Source organism: Microtus pennsylvanicus, chromosome 10 (genome assembly GCF_037038515.1).
Source record: "Microtus pennsylvanicus isolate mMicPen1 chromosome 10, mMicPen1.hap1, whole genome shotgun sequence".
NCBI lineage: Eukaryota > Metazoa > Chordata > Mammalia > Rodentia > Cricetidae > Microtus > Microtus pennsylvanicus.
This window is the reverse complement of record NC_134588.1, coordinates 30,282,694-30,308,052: the sequence shown is the minus strand read 5'-3', so window position 1 is coordinate 30,308,052 and position 25,359 is coordinate 30,282,694. Positions and strand designations below refer to the sequence as shown.

Genomic DNA, 25,359 nt, shown 5'->3' with positions numbered 1-25,359 from the left:
CCTGCCTTATTGGCTTTGGGCACTTTCTTGGCTCCTGTGTCGCTGCAGTCTTCTTTCTGTCTCAGCATCCCTGCCAGTCGCTGCCAGCGTCCTTTGGCTTGCTGGCTTCCTCTCCGGAAACACTGGTTGATTTTTCATTTCTGTATCCTGAGGGCCACTGGCACCCTACATGGTTTAGCGAATCTCTGCTGAATGGGACACTGGCTAGATGCTTCCTCTAGACTTCTTCCAAACTTTTTGATGAGCGTCCGTCCATTCATAAAGCGGTTGCAATCCTTCTCTCTCCTTCATTCTCCATGGGAGAGAAACACAGCCAGAGTGGAGGGGTGGGGGTAGGGGGCTGGGAGAGCCCCTGTGTCTATGAATCGCCTTGGAAGGCCTGGTGGCAAAAGTCACAACCTCCCATTTTAAGGAGTAGGAAGCTTGCAGCTCCACACCTATTGTTTTTTGTTTATTTGTAGGAGACAGGTCTTCCAACACCTAGCCGGAATCAAAAGACTAACCCAGCAGGCCCTCACACCTTTAAAACCCCCGTGCACTTGGGGGCTGTGTGGTCAGAGCTGTGCCCTTGGGCTGGCCTCTCTGAGGTCCCGTGGTGTTTGGGGAGACAAAGAGCTGCATTCTGTGGTAATTTCCTCCTCACTACTTGCTGGGCTCTGAATTCTTTGTCCCTCAAGTGTCTTTTGTTCCTTTGGCTTGTTAACGGGGCTGCTAGACCCCAGACCCTCAGGGTGGGCTTTGTCCTGCCCTGGTGTCTTTATTGTTGCCCATCCCCCCCCCTTACAGTTTAGACTTCAACAGTACTCCAGCCGACATTCCAGCAACAAAGCCAAGGCAAAGAGAAAACCTAGACATCAACCAAGAAACTTTCGGTTCTGGTTCGGAGAGTCAGTGATTCCTGTCCAGCCCTCTCTGTTTCAATTTAATCTTTAAACGAAGACGGTTTGGAGAGCGAAAGGAGATGCCACCAACAATGGTGACAAGACAACAGCATGAGTGTGAAATGAACGCCCTGGGTCACAGGGAGCCCCTCAGCAGGCACAGACAGCAAAACACCGTCTCCTGGAGCACCCCGTCCTTCCCATGTCTTCCACTCTGTAGTTACTGGTCCACAGTCTAAATCAAGAGACAGTTCATGACAAGAGTTAGGTAGGCTGCAAGGACAGACTGACAGATGGAGAGAAGGATGTGGGGTCCGGAGGGAGGGGTCACCCTTCCTTGAGAGGAGCTGATCAGGGTGAGTTTCCTAGGGGAGCTGAAGTAGGCATGACATGAACAGGTAAAGCTGTCTGTCGGGGACAGCAGAGAGTTCCAGTCAGGAAGAAGACAGGGTAAGCTGGTTTCTCCATTTTCACACCGCTCCTCTGTAGATCCCGGTCCAATAGTCCACAGGAAGAACCAGCGGGACACTCAGCAGCCACCTGTTCAGAGGATGTTCCCTTTGGCTTTAGGAAAGCAGGTTGAGGAAGGGAAGGCCAAGAAGGGTATATATAGTACCATTCTTTCTGTGAACGCAAAGCCTAGGACTTTGGTTTATTATTGTTATGTTTTTGGAGATCTAAAAAAAAAGTCAACTGTAGGGAGATGACTCAGCAATTAAGAACACTAGCTGATCATCCAGAGGACTTGGGTTCGATTCCCAGCACCCACATGGCAGCTCACAGCTCCCTGTTCTAGGGGATGCTTTCTTTGTTCTGTCTTCTGTAGGCTCCAGGCATGCACGTAGTGCACATACATGCATTCGGACAAAACACTCATGTAAATAACATAAACTTTTAGACATTTAAAAACTTAACTGTATGTATGCATACGCTTGTGTCTGTTTTCTCACAAACATTGAGCCCAGGCCCTGAGGATATTCGCTCCACAGCAGGATGCAAGCCTAGCATGTCCTGGGTCCAATCCCTACTCACAGTACTCATGTACACACACACACACACACACACAGGTTGAGCCCATGCCAGGCATTGTGTCTGAGGAACAATGTTTCATTTCATCTACACAACAATCCATGCGTAGGCATTGTCAGTCCCGATTTACAGAAGACATTCGGTGAGGTCAGGCCCAGCCCAGAGATCACAGCTGAAGGGTGAAGAACCTCGAGGACCGATACTGTGAATTCTCAGAATTCCACCACTTAACCACAATACTATGCGCTGTGAGCAAAAACTGGAATTGGGTTCTTCACAACTCATGCCAGTGAAGAGCTGACTCACTCAGCCACCCAGGGCAGGAACTCCTGGGATTCTGAGTCTCCGGGGAGTGGGGATGGGCAGCAGAGGGAGTGGCCAGTCACCCCACAGTCAGCAGACCTACACTACAGATTGGATTGTGCAGCTCCAGGGGGCGGAATTGGGTCTTCCCTCCCCCTCTCAGGGTGGACTCCTTCAAAGCACGAGGGCTCCAGCCCTGTGATGTCATAGCACTGGGCGGGGCTTCTAGGGCTTGGTGACATTCAGCTGACATCAGGGAGGCAGAGGAGCTGCTGATCTACCCCACCCAGGAAGTCATGTGGTTTGGCTGCATCCTAGCAATGAGTGTACTTGCAGGCCCTCCGGAGTCCTCTTCCCAGCAGGACAGAGAATATCGTCTGGCTCTGGGATTTGAACTCATGAATGGTTTTGGAAACCCGAGACCGTTTTCTGTGTCTCTAGATAAGCCATTTGCCCTCTACGGAACATCTCTAGGGGTCAGCCTCCTACCTCAATGAAACAAAGAGGCTGAAGGATCAATTTCCAAATGCTGGCTCAAGAGTCCCGGGGGCGAGGAGTATGGGACTTAGTTGTCCCCATTCCGGCTCAGTTCTGTCCTTCCCATCTCCACGCCCCCTCTAGGCCCTGATAGCTGCAATGCAAGAACGTGACTCACCCCGCTCTCAGCACCCAGTTTCAGCCTCACCCCACCCCTGCCCTGGGCCTTCCATTTACTGTTTACTCCAGGGAGGGAGGTATAGGTGTGCCTGGTCACCTAACCCCGGCGGCGGGGAAGAGATACAGACTCCAGGCTTGGGACCTGGGACTCTGCTGGCCCCATTCCCACAGGTGACCCAAGGTAAAGATAGGGTAGAGTTTTTTCCTAGCTAGGAAAAGGGAGTAGGGAGAAAAAGGTTCCAAGTGGGCCCTGACAAGCCGCTTAGCACCTGAGTCTCTAGTCTCTAATCTCCTCCCCCGCCCTTAGCCTTCCATGGTCACCAGTGGTTTCAGTCCCCCCCCCCCATTCAGTGTTACTGGCAAAGCAGTCCTGCCCCACCCTCAGCCCAAGGACACCTGGCAGAGGTAAAGACACCCTGAACGTGACAGGGGCCAGCAAGGCCACTGCTGTTCACTCTGAGGAGGTGTGCAGGGCTGGGCTAGGCCTGAACACTCTCTGTGTCGAGAACTGATATCAGAGGTGATTGGACCGGGACACTAATAGCCTTGTGTTGGGGTTCAGAACACGACACCTAGGGCTGGAGAGACAGCTCAGAAGTTAATAACACTGGCTGCTATTCCAGACGTCCTGAGTTCAATTCCCAGCAATCACATGGCGACTCACCACCATCCATAATGAGATCTGGTGCCCTCTTCTGGCCTGCACGCAGACATACAGGCCGGACACTGTATACATAATAAATAAATTATATTAATTATATTCATAAAATATATTCTTAAAATAAAAGAAAGAACACAACACCCTAAAGTATGGTATCTTAACATACTGCGAACTCTGTAGGAGTCCTGAAGGCTCTAAGGCACGGTTCTTGGCAGTGCCCGCCTTTAGGTCTCCTAACACTTTGTTCTCCAAAACTTAGTAATAAACATCAGAAATCTTTCCCAAGGTAGATCACAGAAACTAGGGACTCTCTCATTGAAAGTCACATAAAACTTAGGAAAGTTGGGTCTCTTCCTCCTTCTCCCCTGGACCCTTGTTCCTAGGGATCCAGGTCCCGCATCCAGGAAGAAGGCAGGCTACTGTGAGGACAGGAGGAATCCAAATGCACTGGCTTTCCTGGGTCCCCTCAGTCTAGTCCCATCACTTCCCTGTGTCCAGATGGATGTATTTCTCTCTAGCTGAAGGCTGTCCATCCAACCTTAGCAGAGAAAGCTGCTCCCCCCGTCCTCCCGGTTTCGGAAGGCTCCAGGCTATGTAAAGCGTTGCCTGGCTACGTGTGTTACACTTTGCTCTTGCTGACCTGCCTTTTGTTACAGTTGTGCCGGCTCCATCCTAGGGATAGGTAAGAAGAGGTGTCGCGTCTTTCTCCCACTAAGCCTGCTTCAGATTCGGATGGAGGCAAGAAGCTGGGGAGGGAGACTTCTTAGGAGGACAGGCAGGTGGTGACAGACACTGAACTGTGAGTAAGGGAAAGGTTTCCAAACAACCCAGGGGTTCCATTCCAGATCCCTAGGGGACCTGCCCCTCCCCAGGCCAGGCTCCAGACCACAGAGCAGACAACACAGACAGGCAGGTGGAAAATTCCTTCTGGCTCTGCCCAGGCGCCCTGGATCTCAGCTGTGCCAGCATGGGCGGGCAAGAGCTGGGAGTCTGGGGTACCAACAGATAGTCTGGTAGCTGCTTTGAAGTCTCCATTGCTCAGCTGCCCTCCACTGTTCAGTCTCAGAAAACGTGCTCTATTTGGGTGGGCGGAAGGAGGATGGGAAGTTTGTTATAAAGTCTCTGTGATTCTCAGGAATTGCATCCTAAGCCATGATCACTGTTGTGCCTGCTCCTCCTGGTACCCGGGTCCAGGGGTCCCTGGGACTCTAATAGAGGCCTGGAGGCTGTAGCGTTTCAGAGGACAAGCAGAAAGAAAGCTTTGCTAAGGGCTGCAGGAACGAATGTCCCGTGGTGTGTGTTTCTTGGGGTCTGTGACCTTGAGCTGTGCTAGCACCCTTCAGCCCTTGACTTGCCCATCCAAACCCGGGGACAACTGTCTGTCCCTGTCCTCCTGAAGGGAACGATGCCACACCCATGCAGGAAAGTAAACAGCCGTGTGTACATGTGACTCCAGGCTGGGAGGCAAAACAAGTCTCGTGCCCACATGCCCAAGGATTAGGGTCTGAAGAGTCAGGGCAGGGTTCATTGCTCCTGCCCTTTTCCTGCTCTCTCCGTTCAGACTCGCAGATCTCTGAGTTACCACGGCGACACCTCCTGCTCATCTTTATGGAGGTTTTCCTAGGACCTGGAATTAGTTTCTAGACTGCTTATTCACAAATACTTTAACGTTGTCAGTCAGCTCAGGGGGCCATCCGGAACTGAGGCCACAGCCTGCTGGCCCCTCATGAGCATGTCCTATTTCTATAACTGAAGGTCCAAGGACTCAGAGTGTGATGAGGTCAGGGTAAAACCACACCCAGTGCTGGGAAAGCTCCTCTAAGGGCACGTCCCACTGACCCGGAGTCAGCAGCCTGTGAGCGTCATTGCCAATCCGGGGAACATTGTCCGTCTGGGTTGGCAGGCAAGAGAAGGCCCTAAAGATAAGGCAGGGCATGAACCCGACTCCATGACAGCCCATTAGCTCCGCTCCAGGAACCCAACCGCCGTGACTCAACTACAGCCAATCGGGAGGCCCAGCCAGGTACCGCTTTCAGCCAGACACACCTGTAACCTGCTAACCATCTGTTGAACCACACCCTTGCCCTAGCCATTCTGGAAAGAAATAAAAACTTGTACAGCTGCATGTGTGGATCTCTGTAACTCTAAGATGGAGGGAGTTTCACACCGGCACATAGTGATTCTAGATAGACACAATGCATAGATGTGCACCTGCCTAGCTCAAAACACACCTCTCACAGCCTCGTTCTTTCCTGTCTCTGTTCTCCACCTCCCAGGTCAGAAACAGGTAATCCAGATAAAGCCTTGATATTACAATTGATATAGATATCTCTTCCACGGTCGGCAATAGCTTCTTAGGAACTATTAGGTTAGCAGGCACTCCAGATATTTACCCTTAAAGTCTCCCTCATTCTCTGTCAACAAACACAGAGACCAAAGTAACAACAGCCACCAAGAAATTGTCCCTAGAGGCTGCTCTGAGAACATGGGACTGGGAAGGCAATGAGAGCTCTCCTAGCGGGGGTGGGGGTGGGGCGGGGGGGGTGGCTCAGGCACAGAGAGGGAGTGTTCTCTGCACTGAGGAACGGTCTTCTCACTGTTATTGGCCAGGTTCTCTTGCTACAGTTCCAGGAGGGAGTCGAATATTGGCTGCTGCTGCTGGGCATGGTGGTGCCAAGCTGTACAGCCCAGCACTCAGGAAGCAGAGGCTGGTGGATCTTTGTGTGTTTGAGACCAGCCTGGTCTGCATAGTGAGTTCCAGGCCAGCCAGCTCTTCATTGTGAGACCCTGTCTCAAAACAACAAAATATTGGCTCCTGTTTCTTTCTGGAGGCCCTCCTGGTTGGGTGCCCCCACTGAAGGTGATAGATCAAGCATGACCAGAGGGAGGCCTGGGGAAGGGGCTCTGAACACTGCTTGTATTGGCCTCTTCACCTCCCTGCCAAAGACCTGCATGTCCAACTGAGAAGAAATGTTAGATCAAAGGTGCCGGAGTTCAGTCCTGCGTTATACGGGGCACTCAGGCTACCGGGGACCAAACCTTAGTCCTTGCCAGAAGCCTGACTCACGCTTCAGTAGAGACCGAAACTAGCACTGTCCATGAAGTACACACTTATTTATTGTACATTGATTAACTGATTGTGTTAGGGTGGGACTCAGAGGCTTGCGCAGGTGTCCTACCACTGAGTTCCATCCTCGGCCTGAGGTGACACTTTGTGTCAACCATAGGAAGACAGGGATGATGCAAGTGCTTCTGCCCTGGCAGTTGTCTCTCCTGAGGGGAGGTATGGCAGCTTTAGCAAAGACACCTTCCAGCCCCTACGATCACAAACCCAAAACCAAGGCTGTAGGTAAGTCCTGCATCCCCATAGGATTTTGATGCTAGATTTGACAGAGGGATCCAGAAAAGGAACCTAGCCTTAACCTGGTGTGGTTAAGGCCCAGAACCGTAGGGTAGAGCCAGGGGAGATTTTACCTCTAACTGGCAGGTGCGCAGCAGGCAGAGGTGGAAGAAATTTGGTCTGTGGTTGGAGATTATCCTGTCCTTGTCTAGGTCAAGTTTGTCCTAAGATATTGGGCAGCCAATTGAAGCCCTGCCTATTCTAGGTAACAGAAGCTGAACTGTGATTCCAAGACGTGACAGGACAGAACTGGGGGTGGGTCTTTGTGTCTAACTTTAGTCTCTTTTGCATGCTGGGAATTTCCTTTGCGTTTCCCACAAAAAGGTGTGACCAGGGACCTTTGAACCCCCACTTTGAAGTGCAAGGCTGAGTCAGAGCCACATTGCTAGCCTGGCCTTCTGGGAGTCCTCTGGGCTCTTGTCTGGTCAGAGGCACCTGGGAGGAGCAAGGTGCAGGGCACTCAGGCAGTGTCCTTAGTATCATCAGGGAGCTGAAACAGGTGTAATGCTGGAAGAGAGAGGTGAGAGACAGAGAAAGTGACAGACACACACACACACACACACACATACACACACGGGCTAGGGGGAGGGACTGACATTGGCTGGGCATTGAGGCAGGCACCTGTAATCCCAGAACTCAGAAAAGGAAGGAGGATTTGGAGTTCAAAGCCAGCCTGGGCTACTCAACAGACCTACGAGATCCCAACTCACACCCTGGGTGGGGTAGGGAGAGCAACACTTGGCAAACTTTATGTCAGGAATATGCCGAGACACCTAAGTTGTGTCACTTAGCTGTCCAGGCTGATGTGCTGCATGTTCATGCTATTGTCCACATTTACAAGTTAAAAGCACGAGGTCTGATCTGTGCATGGTGCCTTACACCTTTAATTCCAGCACTCAGGTGGCAGAGGAAGGTGGATCTCTGTGTTTGAGATCAGCCAGTCTACATAGTGGATTCTAGGCCAGCCAGGGTTATATGGTGAGACTCTGTCTCCAAACAAACAAAAACAAACAAACAAACAACAACACAACTAACTAAAACTGAAGAAAAAGAAAAAAGAAAAAGGGATGACTTCCTGAGGCTACACAGCAGGAAACCAGGGGATTTGTGTTTTTTCTTTTTCTCTTTCTTCACTCCTTTCTTCCTTTTTTCCTTCCTTTCCTTTTTTTTTTTTTTTTTTTTTGCTTATTTTGTTTTGTTTGTTTTTGTTTTTTTGAGACAGGGTTTCTCTGTGTAGCCCTGGCTATCTTAGAACTCACTTTGCAGACCAGGCTGTCCTCAAACTCAGAGAGATTCAGAGAGATCATCTGCCTCTCCCTCCTGGAATGCTGGGGTTGAAGGTATGCACCAGCATTGCCCGGCTGGGAATTTGCATTTTCATGCTGTGGTGTTCAGAGTAACCCACCAATGCAGAGTAGAAGTGGGTGTTGTGCTTTGGCTCAGGAGCGCTCCAGAGTGGAAGTCCATCTTTCACATCAACTATCACCACACTGGCCTGAAGGCTGCCCAGTTTGGTCAGATGCTGCCAGTGAAGGGTTAACTCCTCCTCTCGTTGACTCTGAGATGCGTTCTTTTGTGCTGAGCATTGGGGCTGGCAAGAGGGGACATCAGAGCAAGAAAGCAGAAAGGACAAGGCCTGGGCGCTTGGTAGTGGATATCTGCTTATCCCAGCCCTATTGTCCTCTGGCTGTGTGATGCCGGGTGAAAAGGGGAAGATGGCACTAGGGCCTGGGAGCAAAGGGCTTACAGGCTGGCCAGCTGTAAGGTCTGGAGCTTGCTTCATTCATCTCAGTTATGATTTAACACAAAAACTGTGGTAGCCAGAATTCTGCACCTGCCAGCTGCTGCCACAGTCTGGGGTGTGACTCTCCACTGAGACTTTTTGCTTTGTTGTGTATGTGCGTAGGCTCTTTTGCTTTGTTGAGACAAAGTCTGTAGCTTGGAATGATCTATAGATCATTGCTTTATATATAAAGCAATCTGGCCTGAACTTGAATACTCCTGCCTCTGCCTCCAAAGTGCTGGAATTATAGCCAGTGCCACTATTTGAAAGGATTAAAAGGACTGGGAGGTGTGGCCTTGCTGGCGTGGATGTGGTCTTATTGGAGGGCGTGTGGTGGGCTTTAAGGTTTCAGAAGTCCAAGACAAGGCCAGTGTCTCTCTTTTCCTGCTGCCTGCTGTTCTGGATGCAGAACTCTCAGCTATTTCTCTAGGACTCTACTCTGTCTGCCCTTGTGCTTCTTCACTTCCTGTCATACTGATAGTAGACTAAGCTCCTGGAACTGTAAGCACGCCTCAATTAAATGCTTTCTTTTATAAGAGTCTCTTCACAGCAGTAGAACACTGACTAAGGATACAGAAATATGCCACAGCGCTAAGCTTTTCATGGATCTCATGTAGCCCAGGCTGACACTCAGTGAACCTCGCATGTACTAGACAGACGCTCTACCGCCGAGCAGTGTCTGCAGCTGTCTCAGCTGAGATTTTTTTTATTTCAGCTCTCTTCACCCACCCCATAGCTGCAGAATCGGAATCTAGCTTCCTCAAGATCCTTGGAGCAGCCCAAGTCCAAGAACCGCCTCGAGGCGTCTGCAGAGACGTGGAGACTTGGCCTCTGCCCATTGCATCCCCGACTTAGCTGAGCTACATCCCCATCCCAGGAACAGACACTGGAGTAGTGTCCTAGCTTGGTTTCTGCGGCTGTGATAAAACACTGACCAGAAGCACTTGGGTGTGTGTGTGTGTGTTTACCTTACACTTCCTCAGCCCAGTCAGACACTGAGGGAAGTTAGGCAGGAACTCAGGCAGGAACCTCCGAGAGGCAGGAACTCAAACAGAAGACTTAGGGAGTGCTGTTGACTGGCTTGCTTCTGCTCAGCCTTCCTTCTTATAACACCTGGGACTCAGGGGTGGCACTACCCATAGTGGGCTGGGCCCTCTCACATCAACCATGCATTAAAAAAAAATTCCCCGCAGACTTGGCTACAGGCCAATGTGATGGAAGTATTTCCTCAACTGAGATTTCCTCTTCCCTGATGACCCTCGCTTGTATCAAATTGACAAATATCTACCTAGCACACACAGTCATGTGTCTGGTACTTGATACACATTTAGAAAGCTGTGTTTTCTTTCTTTTTTTATTTTATTTTTAGATGTTTTTAACCTGTATTTTTATTTTATGTGAATAAAATGTTCTGCCTATATGTATGCTTGTACATCATGTGGATGCCCTTGGATGGGACTGGAGTTAGACAGTTGTGAACTGCCATGTGGGTGCTAGAACTTGAACCCAGGTTCTCTGAAAGAGCAACCAATGCTCTTAACCCCCAAGCCATGTCTTCAACCCATATATATGGGATTTGAAGTCCAGACCAGGCCTAGGGGCTGAGATAGATGCCAGGGCCTATGCTCCCAACCTAACAATTTCGTTTTGGAGACAGGGTTTCTCTGTGTAGCCTTGACTGTCCTGGAACTTGCTCTGTAGACCAGGCTGTCCTTGAACCCAGAGATTCACCTGCCTCTGCTTCTGAAATACAGGGATTAAAGGAGTGTGCCACCTCCGTACACTCCTCATACAATTTTTAAAATAGAGTCTCAGTCCTGGAGGGAAGGCCTAGCAGTTAAAAGCTCTTGCTGGCTCGGTAAAATAGCACATGCCTTCAACCCCAGCATTTGGGAGGCAGAGGCTAATGGATCTTTGTGAGTTCCAAGCCAGCCTGGTCTACATAGTGAGACCCTGTCTCAAAAGAATGAAACAAGCAAACAGAGTATTTGTGGCTTTTGCAAAGAACTCAGGTTGGGTCTCCAGTACCCACATCAAGTGGCTCACAGCTGCCATTAACTCCAGCTCCAAGGGATCAGATGCCCTCTTCTGGCTTCTTTGGAGGCCTGTAAGCATGTGTTAAACATACAGACAAGCAGGCACACACACATATACATAAGGCAAAACAACAAGGAAACCTGTGAATGACCTTCAACTTCTGATTCTTCCGGTTTAGTCTCCCAACTGCTGGGGTTACAGTTTTTTTTTTTTTTTGTTTTTTTTTTTTTGGTTTTTCGAGACAGGGTTTCTCTGTAGCTTTGGAGCCTGTCCTGGAACTCCCTTTGTAGACCAGGCTGGCCTTGAACTCACAGAGATCCTCCTGCCTCTGCCTCCCGAGTGCTGGGGTTACAGGCGTGCGCCACCACCGCCCGGCTGGGGTTACAGTTTCTTTTCCCCACACCTGGTTACTGGTTCTAAAGAAATTGAGGCTAGAACCCTTCATGCATGCGAGGCAAACACTCTACCATTTGAACGACATCCTAGCACTTCAATAAATACTTGCCTTTAAAAAGGTTTTTGACTGCGTTTATTTATTTGTGTACGCGTGTTTGTGTGTAGGCACTCGTGCAACAGCGAGCATGGAAGCCAGCAGGTGTCGGTTCTCTCCTACCACATGGGTTCAGGGGTGCAACTCAGGTTGAGCTTAGAGGCAAGCGCCTTTATCTGATAAGCCTCGTTGTGAACACTTTCAGTATCTACTGAATGCCAGGCATTGAGGACCCAGCTAGGAGGACATTGGCTGTGCTCACCAGATGCTCAGTGATCCAGTTATCTGGATTCTTCTAGGACCGTGCAGCCTCCCTCAGTGCTGTGCAGAAGACCCTCTGTTTGAATATAATGAGAACATCTTACAGAGTGGGTTTTGAACTCCAACTTGCATGGGAACATCAGATGCCTTGATCAGCCTCTGGTCCCACGCTAACAATGTCGGCCTGCAGCGGCAGGGTAAGGTGCGGGATGCACATTGCTTGCATCTTGCCACCTCTTCTACACTTTGATGAGTACTGACTTTCATTGTCATAGAAGGCTCACCATTCAAAGTTTTGTTTAATTTTGCCAAGAAAGGTGGCGCACGCCTTTAATCCCAGCACTCGGGAGGCAGAGGCGGTGGATCTCTGTGAGTTCGAGGTCAGCCTGGTCTACTGAAGGAGTTCTAAGTCAGCCTAAGGCTACCTAGTGAAATCCTACCTCAAAAAAACCAAAACCAACAACAAAAAACCCTTCCCCCAAGCAGAAACACCACGACCAAATTTACTTAATTTTGAGGTTTTTTTTTTTTGTTTGTTTGTTTATATTTTTTCCTTTGGTTAGCAGGGCATAGAACCCAGGGCTTTGTACATTGTAGGCAAATTACTTTTCCTCTGATCCACACCCCAGTGTGAAGTCTTGTCATTTATACGTAAATGACCACATCTTACTGTGACTGTTTCCTGTGTGGCCTTGGGATAACACCTCCACCTCTTGCCAAAGGTGGGGAGGTCCCAAGAATGTTTGGTTCCCTATCACTTCCCTCCACGTGTTTCACTACAATTTAAAGTGCTGATTCTCAGTCTCTGAGTTGTGACCCCTTTGGGGCCACATATTGGATAGCCTGCATATCTGATGTTTGCATTACAATTCATAACAGTAGCAAAATTACAATTACAAAGCAACAACAAAAAAATAATTTCATGGTGGGGGTCACCACAACATGTGGAGCTGTATAGAAAGGCCCAGAACCACTGATTAATGGCATTATTGGGAATTAGGTTTTTAGTGGCTGTGTCCTTCACAAGAAGGTGAGCTTCCCTCTCCCTCCCTCTCTTTCTTTTTAAATTTTTATTTGTTATTTTTAATTATTTGTATGTCTCTGTGTGAATTTGCGCTTGTGCGAAGAGGGCTCTGGATTCCCTGGAGCTAGAGTTAAAGCCGGTTGTAAGGCCCTGGTGCAGCAGGTACAGGGGACTGAATGATGATCCTTTCAGGTCCTCTGAGAGGAAATCAATGTCCTTAACCACTGACCCATCTCTCCAACTTCCTCTTTACTTTTCTTCTTGAAACAGGGTCACTATATGTAGCCCTTTTCTGGCCTGGAATTTGCTATAGAATGCAGGCTGCTGCTTCGTACTTGGTTCAAAGCTCAAAGGTGATTTTCCCCAGGTAGGGGCCTCCTGCTCCTCTCTGTCTCTGAGCAACTAGGACAAAGCCTAAATAACACACAGCAGGTGCTCAACGGATATTTGCAAAATAACAACATATACAACTTTTAACTTTTTAGGTTTTTTTTTTTTGTTTTTGGCTTCTTGTGACAGGAACTCCCGGTCAGAATCTGTCATATTTGATTTTAGTACTGCCTTTCTGCTTTGATTTCCAGTCCTTTTAAATGAAGATAAAACATAGTACCCCGTCTCACAAAGGCTGTGGAGAGAAAAAGTGAATTCATTCTTGTAGTGGCTTTTTTTCTTTTCTTTTTTTCTTTCTATCTTCTTCCAAGACAGGGTTTCTCTGCACAGCCCTGGCTGTCTTGGAAACTTGCTCTATAGACCAGGCTGGCCTCAAACTCATAGAGAGCCACCTGCCTCTCGGGTGTTGGGATTAAAGGTGTGCTCCGCCACCATCTGGCTGTGGTGACTATGCTTTAGAAAGCAAGTCGGGTATTGCTCCCTGCGTTTGCACAGATCTTCTCAGGAGCCTAGGCAGGCTGGGAGCCTAGCGCAGGCTAAGGATGTTTGCTCAGTGAAATATGGGCTTGGATTATTTTCCTTGGGGAGGCGCCCTCACCCACCTTATTGCCAGGGACAGCTCCAGCCTCTTTCTCACTCCCTCTCACCCAAGTGTCTTTAGCCATCAGTGGGGAAACTCCCAGGTGGAAGCATGGGGAATTCCCACGGTCATGGACACTCTAGGGAGTGACATTCCCAGGAGTGGAAACTCTTCAGCGCCTGCCTGGGATTCTCCAAAAGAGTGCTCCTCCGCCCAGTCCAGAAGCGGGAGTCTTGTGAAGCAGATTCAGCCAATGGTCGAGCAAAAAGCACATTGCCGGTAGGTGGACCCTCAGGAGGAGTAGGGACAATGAGCACACTGCACCATCTTCTCTCTCTGGACCACATCTGCAGGCAGCTCACAAAAGCTGTCGGCTGGGTTTGGATAGTGTGGAATGGCTAAGAGTCTGGACAGGAGAAGACTCAGGCCTGAGACTGGACTTAGCCTCAACTCTGAATGTTTGGTTCCACCTAGTGGCCTCTGGCATTCCAACTATCCTAATGGAGACCAGCAAGGGGGTGGCGTGCCATTTTAGGTATTTGAAGAAGTGTGTGTGTGTGTGTGTGTGTGTGTGTGTGTGTGTGTGTGTGTGTGTGTGTGTGTGTGTGCAAGTGCGCGCGCACATGTGTGTGCACACTAGTGTGTGAAAGTCAGTGTACACAGACCGGAGAAAGCTATAGTGTGTCCTGCTGCATTACTCTTCCTTATTCCTTTGTATGCAGCCACTGATTAAAAGATTTTTTAAAATTTATTTATTTATTCTGTATATAAATTCTTTGCTTGAATACATATATGTACACTACGTGTGTGTGTGCGCGCGCGCGCGCGCGCACGCGCACGCGTTCCTGTTGGGTCCCCTAAAACTGGGGTTGCAGATGGTTGTGAGCCATTATGTGGGTTCCAGTAATTGAACCAGGTCCTTTGCAAGAACAAGTACCCTTACCTACTGAGCATTTCTCCAGCCCCCAAAACACCCAGGCTTTTTATGGTGCTGGGATTGAACTCAGGTTCCTGCGCTTGCACGGTAAGGGCTCTTCCCCACTGAGCAGTCTTCCCGGTCCCTCAGGGTTCATGGAGTGCCTAGCATGTGCGAACACAGTGTGGCGTGGGACGGGCCATATGTGTGAGCAGAGACCTAGACTTCGTTCCGTCTGTGTTAAGATCCAGACAGTTCTGCCAGCTGCCTGGGAAGCAACTGAGGATCCCACAGTAGCGGTGCCGCGAAAGTAGCGGTGCGCTCGCTGAGTCTGTCGACTCAGGACCCGATTCTCAGGTCTTCAGTTTTCACTTCTGAACAGTAAGGGGGTTGGTGTAGGTTATCCCTGAGCTCTTCACTGTCTCAGCTCTGCAAACTACAAAGGAGCAGGTGAGGGCTTAGCCATGGATGTCACACAGACCTCCCTCAAATCTCTGCAGTCCCTTACTAGCTGCGCATCCCTGAACAGGTTTCCTCAAGTCTGCGGTCATTCTGAGTGTCTAGGACAGAGCCTGGTGCTTGGTGAACGCTCAGCACACACAGTGATGACTCCTCTGTACCCAACTAGCGACAACATAAGGCAGAAGGTGGTGGGTTCCTGTCTCAGGAGTGGGGAAGGTGGGGAAAGTAAAAAAAGACTCTGGGGCAGGTGCTTGCTGAGGCTCTCCAGTTCCAGGAGGATTAGAAGACCCTGGTGCTGTGCATAGAGGAGCATGTGGGGCTCAGGGTGGGTCTTGGCACTTCTCCTAAGCTTCCTGAGGACACAGGATGTGGAGTCCCGGCTTCCTCTCTCTGGTGACATGGTCTGGGTTGTGGTGATGACAAAGTTAAATTCTGGCTGATACGCTAGACTCCAAATAGAGCTCTGGCAGCTGCCCCTGACTCCTCAGCAGAGGGTGATTGCTTCTTTCTCTTTGACTCCTCCTCCTTCTGTCTTTTTTTTTCTCCTGGGACTCCTAGTTTTACACAGCATGTTGGGACCTACTGGGTAGGGTGGCAAGGATCCTGGTCAGGAAGTTCTCTGGGAAAGCCGCTTCCAGATTGACAGTCTTGGTGGGAGTGCTGAGGGACGCTGCCAGCGGACTGTGTAAATAGCTCCCAGCCAAGCCCCGGCTCCTGTTTGCTTTGGCCTTTTTCTCTCCTTAGCTACAGTACCATCTCCCTGAATCTCCATCCCAGTGACCCTTGGCATACAGATTTCCACCTGTACACAGCAGCGTCTAGTGTCCCTGCTCCTACCTCTGTCCCGCAGCAATGGGTGGGCAGAGTCCATCCATTCACCCTCAACTTTCCCACATTCCTGCAGCCTGACCCCTCAGTGTTGCTGGGTCTTCACTGCCCACTGCCCATCCCGACCCTGCTAAAAAAACTTGGTCCAGTCACTGCTCCCTTGTGTTTCAACATGTAATATTCTCCCTTGTCTTTGGAATAACATCTTAACTCCTGGTCTAGCATACAAAAGCCTTCTTTGCAGAACTTCTGACCTTCCAGATGGCCCCAGGCTCCTCTGACCTTGACCCTGCCTTTTGCTGGGTGTAGTTATTCATTTTCATACTTATTTCCTTTTCGTATTTGAAAATTCTTGGTCTTTTGCACTTTTTTTTTCTTTTTCAAGACAGGGTTTCTCAGTAGCTATGGAGCCAGGCCTGAATTTTTGCACTTTTAATGACACTTCCATAATTTTTATTTTATTTTGTTTATTATATTGTGGGTCCAGTACTGGAATGGAACCCAGAGCCTCAAAACTGCTGGGCAAATACTACCACTAAGTCATGCCCCATGCCAAGGTGTGGTGTTTTAAGTTTGTGTGGCTAGGAGGCAAGGAGTGGGCTCTTGCCTGCTGAGACCAGCATTGAGTTGAAAGGCTATGGAGTCAGACCCAGCTGTGAGCCTGTCTGCTTTGGGTCAAATACATAGTCATCAGTTAACAACCACAAACTTCATATTTGGAATCCAGGAAATGGATCACAGCAGCACTTCTCAAAACGTGTTATCACATATAGCTCAATAAAAACAATTTTAAAAATTAACCCTCTGCTGGGCGGTGGTGGCATACACCTTTAATCCCAGTACTCGGGAGGCAGAGGCCTGCTGATCTCTGTGAGTTCGAGGCCAGCCTGGTCTACAAGAGCTAGTTCCAGAACAGGCTCTGAAAAGCTATAGAGAAACCCTGTCTCGGACCTTGGGGGGAGGTTTGAAGGAGGGAGGGGAGAGGCAGGGAGGGGAGCAGAGAAAAATGTAGAAGTCAATAAATATCAATAAAAAATGTATATATAAAAAAGGGAGAAACCCTGTCTTGAAAAACAAACAAAACAAAACAAAATTAACCCCTAAGAAGAACCATCTGTATGTATGTATGTTTCACAGTATGATATTGCATGGTAAATTAGTATGTTATTAGTTCAAACATTTATCATTCAGTTAAGAATGTTCAAAATAGAGCTGGAGAGATGGCTCAGCAGTTAAGAGAACTGGCTGTTCTTCCAGTGGACCCAAGTTCAATTCCCATCACCCACAGGTGCCTCACAACTGTCTGTGACTTCAGCACCAGGTATCCAACACCCTCACACAGACATAAATGCAGGAAAAATACAAATTCACATAGAATGTAAATAAGAAATCATTAGGAATAAAAAAGAACCCATCTGAGTGGCACACCTAACTAAGTATCCTATAGTTTCAGCAATTACACTTCTGTTTTCATCTTGGCACTTTTTCTTTTTAATAAAACAAAAACAGGATCTTGCTATGTAGCTTAAGGTAACCTTGAACTCCTGTCTTTCTTTCTCAACCTCCCAAATGCTGGGATTACAGGAATAGCCACCATGCCTGGCCTATCATTCGGGATCTGCATTAGAATTGAAGAATTATACTCCAGTAACAGTCTGCCTCGACATCACTTAGCAAACCTCATTTCCCTGGTACCAGTGATTGTAGCGGGTCCCTTTGAGGGCTGTTCGGTCTGTCCTTGGAGCCTGAGAAGGGGTGTGATTGAGGACATGATGTATGAGGTCAGCACAGACCTCTAAGTGTCCAGCAGAGGGCCCTGGCCAGACCATGGCCAAGGGGATGGGAGGAAGGGCCAGCCATGCCAGACGCCTGACTGGAGGCGGACCCAGCTGCCTCTTTTAATTCCACACGGCCCTTAGGTCCCTTGCCCTCACCTCTCTGAGGCAGCTACACCCTGCTTTCCCGGCCATGCGGTGGCTGTGGCCCCTGGCTGTCTCTCTTGCTGTAGCGTTGGCTGTGGGGCTGACTGGGGTCTCTGGGGCTGCCAACTCATCTTTGGGTGGGCATAGAGCGAAGGTCCAGGAGCAGCAGAGTCGACCCCGAAGAGGCACCAAGGACGAGGGGCCCAAGGAGGTACAACAGTATGTACCCGAGGAGTGGGCTGAGTACCCCAGGCCCATCCATCCTGCTGGCTTGCAGCCCACCAAGACTTTGGTGGCCACTAGCCCCAATCCAGACAAGGATGGGGCCACCCCAGATAGTGGACAAGAGCTGAGGGCCAACTTGACCGGGACACCAAGTCAGAGGCTGCAGATTCAGAACCCCTTGTATCCGGTGACTGAGAGCTCCTACAGTGCCTACGCTGTCATGCTCCTGGCTCTGGTGGTGTTTGCTGTGGGTATCGTAGGCAATCTGTCTGTCATGTGTATTGTGTGGCACAGCTACTATCTGAAGAGTGCATGGAACTCCATTCTCGCCAGCCTGGCTCTCTGGGATTTCCTGGTCCTCTTCTTCTGCCTCCCCATTGTCATCTTCAATGAGATCACCAAGCAGAGGCTCCTGGGGGATGTTTCTTGCCGGGCTGTGCCCTTCATGGAGGTAAGTATGTCTTTCTATAGCTCAGTTGTAGGCTTGCAGTTCAGGAAAGGGGCTCCAGTTCCTGCTGAGACCCAGAGAGCTGATCTGCAGGTGTGTGTAATCCCAGCACCCTGGGGTTCCCACCCAACTAGTTTTCTCTGTGTCACTGTGGGAGGAGGCAAACTCTACCAGGAAGGGAACAAACTCAGTATTGGCTTCTGGTAGCTCTCAGGAAAGAAAGTCAGGCCAGTGAATAGGCAGATAGGCAGATGTGCAAGACCACTGGCTTGAGTCCAACCTGGGCTTCTGCTTTAGGAGTAACCACACAGAGGCTACACCCTTTTTTCTATATTCCAAGCTGTCTGTCTCTGATCCACCCCCAAAAATCCCTCTATCTTCTGAAGTCACCCCTTTCTTTTCTTTTCTTTCTTTTCTTTCTTTCTTTCTTTCTTTTTTTCTTTCTTTCTTTCTTTCTCTCTCTCTTTCTCTTCTTCTTCATCTTCCTCCTCCTCCTGCTCCTCCTGCTCCTGCTCCTCCTCCTCCTCCTCCTTCTTCTTCTTCTCTCTCTCTCTCTCTCTCTCTCTCTCTCTCTCTCTCTCTCTCTCTCTCTTATTTTTTCTCTGTGTAGTTTTGGAACCTGTCCTGGAACTTGCTTGGTAAACCAGGCTGGCCTCGAACTCATAGATCCTCCTGGCTCTGCCTCCTGAGTGCTGGAATTAAAGGTGTGCACTGCCACTGTCCGCCGACCTCCCCTTTTCTTTTATTGTGCATCCTGCTTGCCCTGTACCCATGGCTCCTCTTTTTAACCCTTCTGTATCCTGAAAACCTAGCAATACTTGAGGGAGACCCCAGTTTCCTACCAGGTTGAGTCAGTGTCTACTTTCTGTGGATGCAAACACCAGGACAGGCTCTTCTTCCCTCCTGACCAAGTTTATTGTCACCTTCAAGGTCATCTCCACCACTCTCCTCCCAAGGCAGCTCTGAAAGGCAAGCCCCGCCTTTGGGTACTAGAGCTTATAGAAGCACTAGTTCTGTTACTATATTTTGCTTGTCCCTGGACAGATCCCATCTCTTTTCATTTCCTTAGCTAGCAAGCATGGAGGGTAGACCAGATGGCCCTTCTAACTGGCTTGCTCTGCAACTCTAAAGTGTGGCACTGAGCACCCCTGAATGGGGGTTTCCATGTTATGTTAAACACTTGGATGAGAAGGGCTGTGAGAATGGCTGAAAGGAGACAACTTTCAGATCTTTGCACACATCTACCGGTGTGTGAAGGTATCTATGATATCTATGATATGTGTGAAGGTATCTATGATAGCAGCTTTCCTTTGTTTTTAGTCTTTTTTTTTTTTTTGGTTTTTTCGAGACAGGGTTTCTCTGTAGCTTTGAGCCTCCTGGAACTCCCTTTGTAGACCAGGCTGGCCTCGAACTCACAGAGATCCGCCTGCCTCTGCCTCCCGAGTGCTGGGATTAAAGGCGTGCGCCACCACTGCCCGGCTTTTATTCTTTATTTCTAGTTTTTAAATGTTCTCTCTTTCTTGTCCTTTTTATCTTTTTAAGGGTAGGGTCTTACTCTGTACCTCAGGTTGAACTCACTGTATAGACCAGCTGACCTCATATTTGCAGTGATTGTCTGCCTCGGCCTAGTGTTATGTATGTATGTATGTGTGTGTGTGTGTGTGTGTGTATGTATGTACGTATGTACGTGCGTGTATGTGTGTGTGTGTTTTGGTTTCATTTGGTTGAAACAAGATTTCCTATAGCTCAGGCTAGCTTCAAACTTACTGTATAGTTAAGGATGACCTTGAACTCCTTATTTCTACTCCAAAGTGCTGAGATTATGGACCTGTACTACCACAACCCCCCTTTTTGGTTACATAGGATTTCATTATATAGTTCAGGTTGGTTTACAATTAAACTTACAATATTCCTGATTCAGTCTCCTGATTGGTGAGATTACAGGCCTGTACTGTCACGGTTGGCAGGAACAGCCTTCTCTCTCTCTCTCTCTCTCTCTCTCTCTCTCTCTCTCTCTCTCTCTCTGAGACAGGGTTTTCTATATAGTCTTGGCTGTTGGGGAACTCAGTATGTAGACCAGTCTGGCCTCAAACTCACAGAAAACCTCTTGCTTCTTCCTCCTTAGTGTTGGAACTAAAGCACACACCAACACATTCGGTGGGAACAGTTTTAAATCACGGCTACAGGGGGCTGGAGAGGTGGTTCAGGAGTTAAGAGCACTGGGTTTGGTTCCTAGTACCCACATAGTGGTTCACAATCATCCATAACTCCAGTTGCGAGGGATCTGATGCCCCCTTCTGAATTCCATGGGTACAGAAATACATGCAGGCAGACACAATCATTCACATAAGTAAAATAAACACATTTAAAAATAAATAAAAGAACCTTAGCTACAAGTGAAATAATGAACAGAATAATAGCCTCCGCATGAGCTGGAATCAGAGCCAGGCATTTGACAAAGGTCCAAGCTCCCAGTTAGCTACATGTTAGGGATTATTTCAATACTGGTCACTCTGTGAGGCATAGCAGTTGAAATGTTTTTTTCCTGCACTCCCAACCCATGCACACCATCTATCTGGTGGTCCAAAGGCCTCCCAGATCAAAAGAGACCCCAAGATTCAATGTGATCTTTGTGTCTTCTTGTTGTTTGGTAGACCATCTCATTATGTGGCGCTTCCTAGCCTGGCTAGAACTTGGTATGTAGACCAGGCTGGTCTCAAACTCACCGAGATCCACCTGTCTCTGCCTCCTGAGTGCTAGGACTAAAGGTGTGTGCCTCCACGCCTGACATTGGTCTGTCATCTGGTACACACTGCCTAGGCGAGCTAAGTGGTTAGGCACACAAACTTTGGATGGGGTTTTTGTTGGTTGGTTTTGTTTTAGATAGGGTCTATGTAGCCCTGGCTGGCCTGGAACTCACCATGTAAACCAGGCTGGTCTAGAACTGCCTGCCTCTGTCTCCTGAGTTTGAAAATAAGGGCCCCACTGTGCTGGGCCAACACATCGCTTTGGAATCAGACAGAGTATATTAGAAACTGGGCTCTTTTCATGACTGGCCAAGCAGCCTGGGTAAGTTAGTTAACCTGCCTACACCTCGGTGTTCTCATCTGGGGTGATAACTGTCTGAAGGAGCTGCGGATAAACCTAGGGCTTCACATATACTAATCATGCGCACTTGGAGCCCCAAAGCTTTTTACTCTTTTCACTGTTGTTTTGAGACTGGGTTTCCCATTGTAACCCTGGCTGACCTGGTCCTTACCTACATCTGTAGCCCAGATTCAAGCTAATGGCCATCTTCCTACCTCCTCCTCCAAAGGGCTGGGGATGTAGGTGTGTGCCACAATATTGAGCTGACTATTTTTCTTTTGGGCAGTACTTGGGGTTGAACCCAAGGCTTTCTACATAAGCAAGCATTCGATCGCCGAGTTAAACCCCCGGCTGCCACCCCGCCCTCCTTTAAGCCGTGGGGATTGAACTCAAGGCCTTGTGCATGCTACCACTACTACTGAGCTATATTGCCAGTTTTATTACTCTTGAGACAGGTTCTGACTAAGCTGCTCTAGCTCGACTTGAACTCTCTCTGTAGTCTAGGTAGACCTTGAGTTTATGATTCTTTTGTCTTAGCCACCCAATTGGTTGAGGTTTTGTAGACCTGAATAGCCATGCTCAGCAGCCAGCCTCAATTAGTGTTAGTGTTTTAGTGTTATCATTTTTTTTTGAGACAGAGTTTCTCTGTAGCTTTGGAGCCTGTCCTGAAACTCATTCTATAGACTAGGCTGAACTTGAACTCACAGAGATCTGCCTGTCTCTGTCTCTTGAGTGCTGGGATTAAAGGCATGTGCCACCCACCGCCCGGCTTCTATTTTATTATTTTAGAAAGGCTCTTATGTAGCCCAGGCTGACCTCAAATTTGCTACGTTGCCAAAGATGACCTGGAACTCCCGATTGTGTAGTCTCAGCTTTGAGTGCTGGATTGACAGACATGAGCCATCACTCCTAGTCACCCAAAGTTTAGCTCCAAATCTTCCTTTCCGTCCTTTCTTCCTGTTTTCATTTTTTAAGACAGGGTCTTCCATAGCTCCAGCTGGCCCCAAATTCACTAAGTAATGGAGGATGCTCTTGACTTCCTGGTCTCCCTGAGTGCTAGGATACAGGCGTGTGTCACTACAGCTGGCTAGTCCCCATTCTTAAAGGATTAAAATGGGTAATGTCCATGAAGTGCTTAGAATTAATGTAGACCATGTTGGCTTTTATTTGAGCTTAGCTTTAGAAGAGGGAAGGAGTCAGACACACTGGAGCTCATTTCCCGTGGCTATAAGCCTCTGTTGCTGCCCAGAATTCTCCTGTAGGGAAGACCCCAGCATGGCCCCTTGGTAAGATTTGGAAAAGTTTCTGAGATGTGGGAGAGAGAGAGAGAGAGAGAGAGAGAGAGAGAGAGAGAGGGAGAGGGAGAGGGAGAGGGAGAGGGAGAGGGAGAGGGAGAGGGAGAGGGAGAGGGAGAGGGAGAGGGAGAGGGAGAGGGAGAGAGAGAGAGAGAGAGAGAGAGAGAGAGAGAGAGAGAGAATGATATTTTGCCAGAGACTGGAGGCTGCTCCTCTGCAGGGCTGGAGTCCCCTGCCAAGAGAGGGGGTTGGGGTTCTTACAAAGGACACTTGGTGGCAGTGCAAATAAGCCCTGGATTGTGTAGCCCCAGCCAGAGAAGGGAAGAATTTAAGCAGGAGGAGGAGGGGGGCGCACAAACCCCAGTGAGTTCCATCAGCTAGCAGCTCAGGAGGGCTCTCCTTTCAGGCGAGTTGGCACTTCCTTCCCTGCGGCTCTGGCCTCTTCCTCTTGGCTCAACGGGTGCTTTTTCTGAGTGCGCAAGGATGGTGGGCACAGGCTGCTTGCAGGGCCTGCTCCCCACAATGTTGGTCTGCCCAGGTCAACACAGGCAGACTGAAAGCAATGGCAAGCAGGCCACATTCCCCGGCATAACCTGAAGATCTCACACGAGCTTGTGCAGGAAGGAGAAGGAACTGCAAAGATCCAAATTTGTCCATTACTTCTTTTCCTCCCTCCCCACTTCCTTCCTTTCCTTCCTTCTGTTTGGAGACAGGGTCTTACGCTTCTTAGACTAGCCTTGAACTTTTTGTGTGGCCAAGTCTGGCCTTGAACTCCTGATCCTCCTGCCTCTGTCTGTCAAGTTCTGGGACAACACAGCACCACACCCAGGCTAAGCCCAGTTTCCATCTTTGTCCTGGTTCTTCCCCAGAGGTGGCTTCCAGTGTCCTGGGGGGCATCAGAGTCTATGGGAGGGAGGCGTAGCACACTCTAGCTTGGGAAGTGGAAAAAAGAACAAAGGGTGTATACCCACCTCAATTTTACCATTCACCAGCTGTGTGGTTGAGGACCAGTCACTTTTTACGCTTCTGCATCCATTTCTCCTGTATGACGGCTGATTGGAGTGCTAGGATTAAAAGTGTGCATTGACCCCAATGGGACATAGCTGAGAGTTTATGTCATATGGGGAGTGCCTGATGGGTAGAAAATGTCTCACCAATAGCAGCTATTGTCATGCTGTTCATGTGCAACCCATGCTCCTCTTCAGCCTGAAACCTCTTTGCCCCCATCAACTGAGCCCTCTGTCTTCTACATCCTTGTTCGCAGGTCTCCTCCCTGGGAGTCACAACCTTCAGCCTCTGTGCTCTGGGCATAGACCGCTTCCACGTGGCCACCAGTACCCTGCCGAAGGTGAGGCCCATTGAGCGATGCCAATCAATCCTGGCTAAACTGGCTGTCATCTGGGTGGGCTCCATGATGCTGGCCGTTCCTGAACTCCTGCTGTGGCAGTTGGCACAAGAGGCTGCTCCCACCATGGGGACGGTAGATTCGTGCATCATGAAACCTTCAGCCAACCTACCCGAGTCCATCTACTCGCTGGTGATGACCTACCAGAATGCTCGCATGTGGTGGTACTTTGGCTGCTACTTCTGTCTGCCCATCCTCTTCACCGTCACCTGCCAGCTGGTGACATGGCGGGTGCGGGGCCCGCCGGGCAGGAAGCCCGAGTGTAGGGCAGGCAAGCACGAGCAGTGTGAGAGCCAGCTCAACAGCACTGTGGTGGGCCTGACCGTGGTCTATGCCTTTTGTACACTCCCTGAGAACGTCTGCAATATCGTGGTGGCCTACCTCTCCACCGAGCTCACCCGGCAGACCCTGGACCTCCTGGGCCTCATCAACCAGTTCTCCGCCTTCTTCAAGGGCGCCATCACCCCCGTGCTCCTCCTGTGCATCTGCAGGCCCCTGGGCCAGGCCTTCCTGGATTGCTGCTGTTGCTGCTGCTGTGAGGAGTGCGGCGGGGCCTCAGACTCTTCAGCGACAGGCGGCGCGGACAGCAAGCTTAAGACCGAAGTGTCTTCCTCCATTTACTTCCATAAGCCCAGGGAGTCACCCCCACTCCTGCCCCTGGGCACACCTTGCTGAGTCTAGGGGGGCATGGGAGCAGGTGGGGAGGGGTGCCATCCCACTCAAGACGGTCTGCTGGTTCTTTCTTACAGGTCTCACTTCGACTTCTCATCCTGCCATGTAGAGATGGACTTGGTTCATTGAGTCAGAGTTGGGCTTGTCAAAGCACCATGGGAAGACAGTGACAATCTTACGCTCGGAGGGACCTGTCAACCTTGTCCCTCCCACTTGTAGGTGGAGATCTCTCTAGGTCATTAGAGCTGCCTAGAATCTCAATCTGGCCATCTCCGTGCCAGGGCTTAGCCCTTGGCCTGCCCTCCCTTTGATCTTGGAATCCGACTCTAGGTTGGCTGGGCCCCTCCCCAAACATCATTTCTCTAGTCCCACTAGGCCCCATCCCGGACCAGGGGCCACTTGAGGGCCAACCTAAGCAGGCTCAGCACCCCATCCTCTAAAGAGGGTCTGTCTTAGCCCCCAGTCTGTTCCCAGAGGATCCTCTCACTCCTGTCTTCCATTCTGTGAGGCGCTTGTCACATCTCACATCATCCAGCCCCCGCCTCCTGTTAGGTGCTTTCCTGTAGAAGGCCATTCTGGAAAAACAATAAAGTAGGTACCACA

General features: G+C 49.6%; 1 protein-coding gene across 1 annotated transcript; it reads left to right on the top strand.

Moving 5' to 3' along the window:
• Positions 1 to 17,561: 17,561 nt before the first annotated feature.
• Gpr37l1 (G protein-coupled receptor 37 like 1) lies at positions 17,562 to 25,359 on the top strand. Its single transcript, XM_075988044.1, has 2 exons — positions 17,562 to 18,300; positions 23,944 to 25,359. The coding sequence occupies exons 1-2, from the start codon at positions 17,671 to 17,673 to the stop codon at positions 24,757 to 24,759; spliced, it is 1,446 nt and encodes a 481-aa protein (XP_075844159.1). The 5' UTR covers positions 17,562 to 17,670; the 3' UTR covers positions 24,760 to 25,359.